The 12,101-nt window shown below is 39.2% G+C and overlaps 1 protein-coding gene across 1 annotated transcript in view; it reads right to left on the bottom strand.

Annotated features, from left to right (window-relative positions):
• Positions 1-12,101, bottom strand: part of STAB2 (stabilin 2) — a 92,807-nt gene that overhangs the window by 145 nt on the left and 80,561 nt on the right. The window contains exons 59-68 of the mRNA XM_029285325.1: positions 10,748-10,941; positions 9,914-10,055; positions 9,182-9,315; positions 8,430-8,595; positions 7,934-8,040; positions 6,642-6,761; positions 5,892-6,047; positions 4,137-4,247; positions 3,058-3,186; positions 1,707-1,823 (exon numbers count right to left, since the gene is read on the bottom strand). Of these exons, the coding sequence (XP_029141158.1) occupies positions 1,707-1,823; positions 3,058-3,186; positions 4,137-4,247; positions 5,892-6,047; positions 6,642-6,761; positions 7,934-8,040; positions 8,430-8,595; positions 9,182-9,315; positions 9,914-10,055; positions 10,748-10,941 (1,376 nt within the window). The remainder of the gene's footprint in view (positions 1-1,706; positions 1,824-3,057; positions 3,187-4,136; positions 4,248-5,891; positions 6,048-6,641; positions 6,762-7,933; positions 8,041-8,429; positions 8,596-9,181; positions 9,316-9,913; positions 10,056-10,747; positions 10,942-12,101) is intronic.

The following is a 12,101-nucleotide window of genomic DNA, read 5'->3' as shown; positions in this document are numbered from 1 at the left end:
GGTGTAACTACCACCCTAAAAGTGTTTTTAATTAGTGCTCTTAACCCAGGGCTTTTCAACCAGTGGTACGGGTACCACCTGTGGTACATTGGCACCTGGCAGGTGGTACGCGACCATCCTAGAAAAGTAGCGGGGGAGGGGAATGAGCTGAACCAGTGGCAGCACCGCACAAGCCTGAGTGAGAGATGGTTGGAGCTGCAGGGCTGTCAGGGCTCAGCGGAAGCGCCAGGATCAGTGCCAGGCTCCAGCTGGAGCTTGCGCTGATTTTGGTGCTACTGCTGAGCCCAGAAGAAGCACCGATCAGCTGGAATGTTGCAGCATCTCCAGGGTCTTGTGATTTACATTCAGATGCTTGGCAACTGATTCATATTTATGACGGTCACAGTGTCCCAGGGTCATGTGAAGTGACCAAAACCTGCTGCAACAACCCAGCAGACGGGAATAAAAACCAAACACCCCCCCACCCCACCCCTGCTGCCAATCCTCAACAGAAATGCTCACAACAATGAAAACCTTGGACAGGAGGAAGAGCGCCGCCAGGCGGGCAGGCAGGTGTCTTGCTCGGCTGTGGCTTGGGGGGCACTTTTTTCAGTGCCATTGTAACTTCGAACAGTCACTAAGCGAACTGTTGTAAGTCGAGGACTATCTATACTTTAGCACTTTTTTCCTTTTTTGGGGGGGTCATCAAGTTTTTGACACCTTGCTAGGCGACTGGTGGTACTCGGATGTTGCCATATCCTAAAAGTGGTACAATGAGTGAAAAGGTTGAAAAGCCCTGCTCTTAAAGACCTGATTAAGCAGTTAAGTTCTTGTCTACTTCAAAAATAGGCTGGAAAGGGGCCAGGTGTGTAAACGCCTCTTGTCCATGGGGCCATTGCTGAGAAACCTCTTTCTAGTAATTTGCAGAGCAGGGTGATCTGAAAGCCATTATTCAGACAGCAGATGTTATAGAGCAGGGAACATTGCTAGGATATTGAAGTCCTGTTAATAATAAAACGTGAAGTTGGCTTTGGTCTGGCTATGGGGCTCATAGCATTGTCCTTATCATTTCAGGCAGCAGACTGGATTACAGCAAGATTGCAGAGGATGTAGTTCAGATGCAGACTATCAGAGAGAGAATGATTGAATTCAAATATTGCATCAAATATAATGTGAGGGGGGTTGTTTTGATCCTAAAACAAGTTGTTTTGACTTGGGCACCATGCCTTGCCTGAGAAGTGCAGAGATACAGCTGATAATTCTGTGAAGTTGTCTTGCAGAAACCTAAGGCAATATTGAGCCAATCCTAAAAAAATACAGTCCTATCCAGCCAAGGGGCTGCTATAGGGAGTGCTGTGTTGCCATCTCTTGGTTGTTTGAATCCAGTGACTACAATTTATTGATGGATTTTCTATTTAAATATATATATATAGAAAGCTAAATGGCAGAGATAGGTGCTCAAGATTAGCTTTGATGTTGTCACAGATACAGTTTTGTTATATGAGTGTGTATCATCTTATGCCCTCAATACATGCTAATTCAAAGGGGATAAAAAAAGGCAAAAAATACAAAAATAAACTCATAAATGTGCTGATAGGTCTGTTACTAAAAGAAGATAAAATCATGTGGTTAGTTAAGTAGAAGCCACAATATTTTGTTTTATAATCCAAATTCTGGCTTCTGACATATTTTGAAAACAATCCTACCTCATTAGAATAAACACTTACCAAAAACGGATCATAAGGAGGATCTGATGGAAGATCTGATGAGTTTTCATAATTGGGATTTGCGATGTTGGTAGATGGCGCTTTGTCCAATGTAGTTACATCAATATCATCTTTTTCCTATATGATATTTTTAAAAGAATAGTTTATGTTCAGATTCATTACAAAGAAAGCCAGTTTGATGTAGTACTTAAAGGCATTGGGCTAGGAAATTGATAGACTATGAATTCTAATCCTGCCTTTGGCTTAAACCAGATGGGTGGCTTATTTGCTCTCAGTCATAGGAATAGGCAATGGGAAGCCATTTCCAAAGAGGGCCAACAGTTGCCAGAAGTCAAGATGACTTGAGGACAGCAAAAAGCAAAGCAAAGCAAACAGGTAAGTCAGAACTTATATGATGGCTGTATTTATAAGTTATTTAAATACTAGGGTTTGATTATCAGGAATGCACTAAATCAGTGGTTCTCAACCTGTGGTCCCCAGATCACTGGGGAGGGGGCATGATGTCACAAGGTGTTTGCGAAGGCTGTTATGATTTAATTCTTGAATTAAGTCTTGGTGGTCCATGCCACAAAAAGTATTTAAAGGGGATCCGTGGTAAAGAAAAGGTTGAGAATTTCTGCGCTAAGCCTCATGTGCTTCTATGTCCCTTGCTTGTCTTCTTCTAGTTTATATTCCATCTTGACTGAAGTGAATCCAATCTGGTGTTAGACCAGTGGTTCTCAACCTTTTTAATGCCGCGACCCCAACCGGTCGTAAGTCGAGGACTAAACCAGTCGTAAGTCGAGGACTAAACTGGTTGTAAGTCGAGGACTACCCAACCAGTCGTAAGTCGAGGACTTTCCCTGCCCGGGAGCGCCGCGCATGCGTGGTTCCGCCCCCTGCGCCGGCTGAGGCGTAGCTGGCAAGCGGCAGAGACGGAGCAGGCCGACCACCAGCTGGCCCAGCCCAAGGGAGGTAAGGCACCCGCCGGAAAAGGGGAAAAAATGGCGGACAAAAAAATGGCGGACAGCCTTGCTTGGCGACCCCCGTGAAATCGTCGATCGACCCCAAATGGGGTCCCGACCCACAGGTTGAGAACCACTGTGTTAGACCATAGTCACCAGAAATAGCATCCTTAGTAGAGCACAGCAAACTCAACAGGGGTGATGAGGATTTCTTTCCCTTTCTCTGCATATTCTACTCAGTGAAGCTAAACAGATAAATCTGTTCTTTGTATGAAAGGAACAGCTTTGTCACATAGTTCTTGTGTTTGATTTCCTTGCATGATCAAAGTTGCCTAATTAAAAAAAATATATACCCATGTACTGTGGGTGTTCTAAAAGTCTGTTTATGTTACTATGCTTTTTCTTACCCTGAAAAGTTGGAATTGAATGGGTCTGTTCTTAAATCTGAAGTATGAATATCCAACCAAAGCGATGATTCCAATGACCAGCATGATTGCAAAGAATATTCCTGTACCAGCTCCAGGATGTAGCGAAGCCTTGAATTGAGATAAAGAAGGGAAATGGATATAGCAGAAAGTATAATTAAACATTTCACAAATTCGAGAGGGAGAGTCATGTTACTATGTGTTCAGATACACAATAGAACATCGCATCACATGGTATTTTAAAATTGACCAAATGTATTGTGGTACAGAAATCGGTACAATAACTCAGGATGAAGGAAAATGTCATTTTAAAGCCAAGAAGCAGAGCAGATTTTCTTTTTGCATCCCATTTTGCTATGAAGATCTAAGTGTGAACTATGGTAAAACATGCATAGTAGTACACATATAGGAAATGTGTACTACATTACCTAATTTAAGAATATATCTATATTAGAGAAAACAGAAATAACAGAAAACAATATTTTGTAAAATCAACAACCTGTTCACCTCACCTTGATAGTTCCAACAAATGCTTCTAATGAAATTCAAAAAGAGGAGATGGTGGTTTTACTTGGGTTGTTTTCCAAGTACTTTCATAATTGTTCTGGAACATTTGTTGGGTTCTTCATTTTTTAATTTCAAGATGATGTAAGTACCCTAATCAAGAGCTCTTCCATAGCAAGATGCACATCTATATGTCCTCAAGGCACATAACCTATAGCTCCAGAACTGCATATTCCCTCCCCCATACAAAAAGTGTTGAGTAAGACCATCAGACTATTTCCAGAAGATGAAGTAATTTTAACATGACAGAAGAAAAAAGTTAGTGTGTAATGGGAAAGCAAAGTTTTAAATTAAGTTTTAAATTAAAATCTAATGTTGCTATTTTGATTCTGAGTTATGGCCCAAAAATACTACTTAAGCAAAGAATGACCAAGTGCCTCAATATTTCCTTCTTGACATACTTCATCAAGCCTGTTTCCAAAGGAAATATTCATTCACAGTTTTTTTGAAAGCCACTTGATTAAAAAAAAATACATTTCCATATGCAAAGCACTTACAGACTTTGCAGGGGGTGCCTTTAGTGATGCTTCAATAACATGGATGACCCCATTGGAGGCAATAATGTCCCACTCACGGATAGCTTTACCATTCACATACTTGGTTGTCATCTGAAAAAAAAAATAACTTGAACCACAACATGTTGAATATACTATATGATCTTACTAAGTTACTCTGGGTAACATAATTAATGTTTAATTTTCAGAGCTTAGATCTTTTGTATATGATCTACTTTGTATATGTATACTACTCCTGCCTAAAAGGACTCACCCTTTTTGTGCTGTTCGACATTAGCCCCAAAAAGATTCAGTTCTTCCTTGGCTGAAGTAGCAGACATGGTTAGTCAAGGAGGATACTCATACAAAGAAATTTGCTGTTGCTTCTTATTCGGTTTAGAAAGAAAGTTAAATCACTGGTTGGGCAAATGCCATTTCCCCCCTCATGTTATTTAATCCAGATAAATAATATATAGTGGTTGCTATTCTAGCTTTTAAAGTGAAACAGGCTAAGTTACTGAACTACACACATAGATTATACATTAAAAAATACATACAATATATAAAATAAGAGATAGTTGTGGATAAACCCTGTGGAAAGTGCAATTCTTTACTCTTTTCTTGTTTTCATAGTTAATGAAAAGAATGTAGAGAGACATTTGTATGCAAAATCATACAGAAGAAAGTTTAGGACAGTGATGGCGAACCTTTTAGAGACTGAGTGCCCAAAAACTGGCCCCGCCCCCACTCCACCCCCTGCTGCACCCCTGCTCTGCCCCCCATCCCCTGCCCCGCCTGCCCACAGGGCCACTCACCGCCTCCAGGGCCTGCCGCAGATTGCCCAGGCAGCCCAGCAGCGCTATGGCGGTTACGCCCTCTGCCCGCACCCTGCAACATCAATGGGGTGTGAGGGCAGAGGGATGGGGTGTGAGGGCAGAGTCTTGTGTACGCTACCTGGCTGCCATGTCCTTGGCTGCGCTGCTCCGGGTGGGCCACGTTCAGGGGCGACTCTCCTTCAGGGGAGCTGCTGAAGAGGGGGTCACGGGGGGAGGTGAGGCTGGGGCAACAGCACGTGTGCCCACAGAGAGGGCTCCGAGTGCTGCCTCTGGCACCCGTCCCATAGGTTCGCCATCACTGGTTTAGGAGAACCCAGCTACTAGCTTAATTTAAAGAAAAATATTAGGACTGCCACTGATGCCCAGTAGTAATAAAAAATGAGCAGATTAGAAAGAAAAAGAATGGTCATAGTAGATAGAACAGGAGAATATGAGAAGTGAAGCAAGGGAATAAGCTTGTGCAGATTTTGGAATGTTCCAGGCTATATGATCCTGAAGTTTCATGGAGTGCTCTACTCTTTCTACATTTGGGATCTGCATCCTGAGTACAGGTCCTCCACTTACAACAGTTTGTTTAATGACCATTCGAAGTTACAGCGGCATTGAAAAAAGTGAGTTATGATCGTTTTTCACACTTATGACCATTGCAGCATCTGGCTGGGGAATTCTGGGAACTGCACATATTTTAAAGTTGTTAACTTTCAAAAACACTTTGTTATGTATTGTATATGCTGGCCTATGAGTGTAATAAAGATTTGAAAGGTTATTTCTCCACCTGAAGACTTTCATTCATGTCCAATTCATATCAGAATTCCTCAGTTTTTGTTTTTGTTCTTTTGGAGGAAAAAAAATCAATGCAATACAGACAATGCACATCAAGCTATATCCTTATGAGCAGCATATTGACGAACAAATAATCTACCTTTTTAGTGAGTGAAATCTGCTCCTGGTTTTCTTCTTGGTGTATAATTAACAGATTTTCCCCTATTCTGCTTTGGAGAGTTGTTCCATTGACCAAATCTTCATAATATGTGGTGTTCTTGGTTAGATGATATTCAATGTCTCTTCCAGAGAGTGTCTTAAAGCAGCAAAAAATAACAATCAAAATGTCCACAATCAAAATGGCAGCATTTCACAGCTGACATCTTTTTTCTCCATTTTTTATTCAGGGTTGATTTCTTACCTTTGCTCCTAAAAATGAATAGTTTTATTCCATAAAGTGTATGGGGAGTACCTTTCCTACTCTATCTAAAACAAGTCCAGGTAGCTGCTGTTATAAGAGGTCGATTTCAATTAAAAGAAATTAAACAAAATGAAATTTGGTGGAGCAAGTAGCCTCTTGGATGTTAAAGGAGATACCAGAGGCTTGCATCACGACAGGGAGTGAGGCTAAAAATGAACTAAAAACTGTAATCATCTCATCTCATCTGAAATTTGCTTCATCACCTCCATAGGTTCAACCTATGTTTCATCCATAGGTTGGAACAGGTTATGAAAACAGCCAGAAGCAGGCAAAATGTTAGGATATCTGGTTTAATTTCATAAATTGATGATATAAGCATTAGGAACAATGAGAATTTTAAAACAGCAGAAAAATTAACATTACTTTCCATGATCATCCTATTTAAGCTTCTGGAGCTGGCAAGGAAAACACTATTTTTTTTTCATTTACCTCATTCTTCCTCAAGCCATCATTGTTTGGTACAAACAAGGTTGCTTTAATGGAGAGATTTGTGAGGTATTTCATGAACTCTTGGCCTTTCCTTGAGGTATTTGAATAAGTGAAAATCTCCTGTTAAGATAGTAAATTGTGATAGTAAAGCATTATGACATATTCCGCTATGATAAGAGTCTAGCAAAATAATTAACTTCCTGAGAGGAGAAAAGAATGCATGATAAATAAACAAACAATGCTTCAGAGATATTTTATGAAACCCTCATATTCTTCTTGTATGCAAGGATCTAAACTGTATTTCTTAATGACACATATTTAAATAAATGAGTTGAATCAGGGTTGGCTTTTTTCTTAAGAAACGGGAAACTGCTTTTAAGGACAGTTGCTGAAAGGGCAATGGGAAAGGTTAAATCGCTCTCTTCTAGTGGAGTAGAGTAAGACCACTGGAAGAAGGCATGTATGTACCTTCAGGCTGCTACTTTCACAGATAACTATATTATGCTGTTATACTATTGTAGGGGAGGCCAGAAGGCCTCCACCTCCTCCTCCTCCTCCTCCTCCTCCTCCTCCTCTTTGGAATTCAACCAGCAGTTTTGTCAGCCAAGAGGCAGAGCAGACCAAGAAATAATTCCCTGGAAGACTAAATACTTCTTTTATTTAGATTGGCTATAATAATATAATCTTGCAAGATTTATTGTGTTCTCTACTAGTCTCAAGCAGAGTCACTGGGAGGTAAGAAGCATCAGCAAGCCTTCCAGAAATGGAGTCAGATTGCTGGCTTCTTCTTGCTATTGGAAGAATAAAATTAACAGAGACTGCAGCTCAGTGGATTGCAGGCTTGCAGGAAATATAGAAGAAGCAAAACATGGGAAAAGTGGCCAAGTCTCTTCTGGCTCCAAGGATGTCTCTTTTTGCAGCTGAGGATCTCATGCCGTCTACAAGCTACAGGATGCCCTATTGCTCCACCCTCTCAAGAGGAAGTAATACTGATGTTAGACCCTCCTATAGTTGGCCTTTGATTGCTTCCAAACACTGATTAAAAACAAAGAAATTGAAAGCAGGTGTTTTTTCAATAATGTCTTCTTGACCTTGAATGATGATGAGCCCATTGATAAAACCTGGCAACAGTTACAATATTTTCAACTATAATAACAGATTATTTACGTCACGTTTATTGCTCCTTTTAAACAAATAACTGATTCAAATCACTAAAACATCATAGGGAAAAAGATTCTCATATGTGTTCCTTTGCTTTCTAGGGGAGAAAAAGCTTGGCTTCTATTACTCACCGAGAGAAAGTTTGTAAATGTTGGGAAAGTGAAGAGGACTTGAAGCAAATTTCCACTGCATGTAAATCCATCTCCCACATAACCAGTCTTACAAGTGCAACTGACATCTATAAAACAACAAAGAGAGTTTAAATAGGAAACTGAGATGGTTCCAGGACATGAATATCTATTCGGAATAGGGGGCCCTTTCCCTGAGGCTTCCCATGTTCTCAGCCTTACAAAGAATGAATTTCTCTGCAATCTGAATTACATAATTATATAATAGGACCTATACCTATTTAAATGTTTACACATTGTTTCTCATTTTAAAAATTGCTTATAATTGTGATATGCTTAAATACAATGTAAATGCAAAGCTTGGTCTATAGATCTGCCTGAGACTGCTACAATTATAAAAGTGTCCCAGGTCTACAAACATTTTAATTCAGACCTGGATGGGTTGAGCCTAGAGCCAAGATGGCAGATTCTGAGAATTCAAACATTCTTCTATTTTTACCTTTGACTCTGTAACAGAAAACATCCCAGGTTTCAGTCATGTTGACTCTGATTCCGTAATCAACAATGCCAACAATTCCTCCACCACATTTTGGGGCAGAGAAAGCTGTTGGATATGCAACTTTTCCATTAGCCAGCCAACCAGCAGCACACAGATGATATTTGGCCTATTGTGAACATATAAGGAATACAATCATGAAACAAAAGAAAATGAATAACTATCTTAAGCTAAAGCTATGGGGCTTATCCAACATAATAAATATTGGAAGATGAAATACTTTCACTGGGAGACAAAATGAATATAGCAGTTCCTACTGCATGAACATGCACATGATGGTTACATTAGTGAGAATGCTACTGACCACAGACCTCTGATATCTATAGGCTCCTTGGGGCATTCTCTGAAGCTTTGGCAGGGTGGATGAGTCACAACAACAATATGAAAGACAGATTGCCTCATTTTTCCAAATAGAACTTGGAGTTCTATCCCAACTCTGGTTGGCAGTCTGTGGCTGTTACACACTAGAAGTCTGGATTTTTCCACAGAACTGGCTGCAAATGGCTCATACTTTGCAGAAGAACTTTTGCAAACTGGATGTCTATGGAGTTTCTCAACCATCCAGGTCATGGTTGTCCCAAAGATGATGTTCAAAAGACAACTGAATTTCTTGTTTTGTGCCTTGAAAACATTTTGTTTCTCCTCCAATACCATGCATAATTTTCCTCTTGGCTAGGATAAATAAGCATTCTTACCTTCTGAGCATATAAGAGCTGAGTATATGTAGCTATTGTAGCACTTTCATCTTCACAAGTCTTATTTGCATCAGCAAAAGTCAATTTATACTGCCCCTTTGCAGAGCGTATGTGAAAAACACCAACTGTAGCATCTGCAAAGAAGAAAAATGCAAAAATATTTAGGGGTTTCCAAATATGGTGATTTATAGAAAGCTGGAAAAGATCAGGTATAAATGGTTGTGCTTTGTAAAGACAAGAAAATGAGGTATTTCCTTCGCACAATTTCCTATTTCATACCAGCTTCAGTATATCCTGACAATATGATTATACAAAATGTTGACTCTCTTTTGATATCTATGATTATCTATGCAGATAATACAGTAATTCATTAGTCTTGATATACTAGGGACTGATGTACACACTTCGTGCATATTTAGACATGGTTGTACCAAATTCTTATGCTTTCATGTTGTAACAAGGTGCAGATTCTATACCTGAATGTTATATTTTTGTTTTGAATATTTTTAGTAATATGCATATGCACGCATGGAACTATCATGAATTATGGCAGAGTAGATCAAAGTCAAAGTTGTCAAAGTCACCAAATTATTGTTTAAAAAATATCTATAAAGATTGACAGTCATTGAGTTATTTCATATTAGAACCACCATTTTACTGTAAAGAATTCTCAGATTCAGCATCATTAAGAAGCATAGACGCTTCCAACTATTTCTAAATTAGAAGACTAACCCTGGAAATGGAGGTCGGCACAGTTAGCATCTGCATGGCACTGTCCATTGTCCTGTAAACATCTGTCCACTGGCAGTTGACTTACTTCACAATCAATTCCATCCCCAATGTAGTTTTCATTACATTCACATTTACGCTTATCCTGAAAGGAAATTTTAGTATAACTGAGTATATTAACAGATTTATAAGCGCCATGGTGGTGCGGTGGTTAGAATGCAGTACTGCAGGCTAACTCACTGCTTAGTCCAGGAGTTTGATTCTGAACAGCTCAAGGTTGACTCAGCCTTCCATCCATCCGAGGTCGGTAAAATGAGGACCCAGATTGTTGGGGGCAATATGCTGACTCTGTAAACTTCTTAGAGAGTGCTGTAAAGCACTATGATATAGTATATAGGTCTAAGTGCTATTGCTATTGTACCACAAGTTACTAGAGCTGACTTTGGACTTCTATTTAAAAATAAAATAAAAATACATTTCAAATACCCATGGTACATGCAAAGTCTTACAAAGCTTAAAAAGAATTTTTCTTTCATTAGCTTGTTATTGTGCTATGGATCTGGTTCAAGAACAGGCAACCTGATATTCTTCAGATGTCTTGGCCTGGGTCTCCTGTTTACCTTAGAGACCTTGTGCCAAAATCAAGGGTAAACCTACCTGGATCATTCTGTATGACTCGCTAAAAGGTGATTAACCAGATGGCTGTGTACAATGAACTTATTTTTCCATAGGAAACTGTTGCCTATTAAATAACTTGATCTGCAGGCCTCTCTGCATGCTCCTTTATATAAACAGGGAAACTAATTCCACAACAATGTTTAAAGACATAATACTTACTGGCCCTGTCATTGTACAGAGAGCATGTTCGTGACATCCACCATTGAGTCCGTCAGTACAGGGGTTGATAGCCATGCAGGTAAAGCCATCTCCCTGGTATCCCTTCTGACATGTACAATTGACTTTCACATCAATTTGTACACATTTTGCATTCTTATGACATCCACCATTGCTTGTCTTACAAAGCTTCTCAGCTGTGAAATGCAGAGAAACACAGATCAATTTCTATAATAAAGGGAGATCTACATCAGAGGGAGGCACCCTAAGGCCCTTGGCAAAGGTCCTCTGTCATTTTAAGATAAGAAACATAATCAGATTTATAAATAAATTTATGAAGAAGCTTAAGATAATTTAGTATACTGTGGGTTTTAATTTAATTTTGGAACGAACTCCTTCCAAAAACCCGAGGAGAAAAAAAGTTAGCATCCATCAAAGGACTGCCCAACCCTGCTCTGCATATTTCCCATCCAGTATAAACCAAGTATATCAACCAAATAGAAGATAACAGAAATAACAAAACAAAAGATAAACATAGCAGAAGATGAAACAAATACCGACAGTCCTCGATTTACAACAGTTCATTTAATGACTGTTCAAAATTACAACAGCACTGAAAAAAGTGACTTATGACCATTTTTCACACTTATGACTGTTGCAGCATCCCCATGGTCATGTGATTTACATTCGGATACTTGACAACTGGTTCATATTTGTGATGGTTGTAGTGTCCTGAGGTCATGTGATCATCTTTTGCAAACTTCTGACTAGGAAGATCAATGGGGAAGCCAGATTCACTTAATAACCATGCTATCAATTTAAAAACTGCAGTGATTCACTTAACAAATGTGATAAGAAAAGTCAGAACTCAAATGAATAGGGTTTGGTTGTATTTACTGTATGAGGTCAAATTTTGTAGTGTGCTTAATCAAAAAACAAAAACAAAAAAACCCAAAACAAAACCAAAACAAGGAGAGGAGAAAATAAATGAAGAAAACGAAAGACAACTTTCAACATTACATAGTTCAGTCAAGAGTAACTTAGAAGCAACAATTTCTAGTCCACTATTGTGTTTGAAGATATTCAAGACTATTGATCAGAACTTCTAATGTTCTGATCATTCTGTTCCATAATAGGTGATCGAGGCACAGTACAGTTTTCCCCTCAACATCTGCTTTTTTTCAGGTAAGAATCCACATGTGGCATCCGCTTTATAATTACATTTTGTAATCCAGTTGTTCAAGTGAACACACAGTTTCTCTTTGTTTGTAAAGTGAATATATTCTTGCTTGAAAGCTAACTCAGAGCTCACTAAAATACCACATACGATTACTTTCATATTTTAGAATGTTACATA

Source organism: Protobothrops mucrosquamatus, unplaced genomic scaffold (assembly GCF_001527695.2).
Source record: "Protobothrops mucrosquamatus isolate PMUCROS unplaced genomic scaffold, P.Mucros_1.0 scaffold1510, whole genome shotgun sequence".
Taxonomy (NCBI): domain Eukaryota; kingdom Metazoa; phylum Chordata; class Lepidosauria; order Squamata; family Viperidae; genus Protobothrops; species Protobothrops mucrosquamatus.
This window is presented reverse-complemented; position numbering and strand designations above follow the sequence as displayed.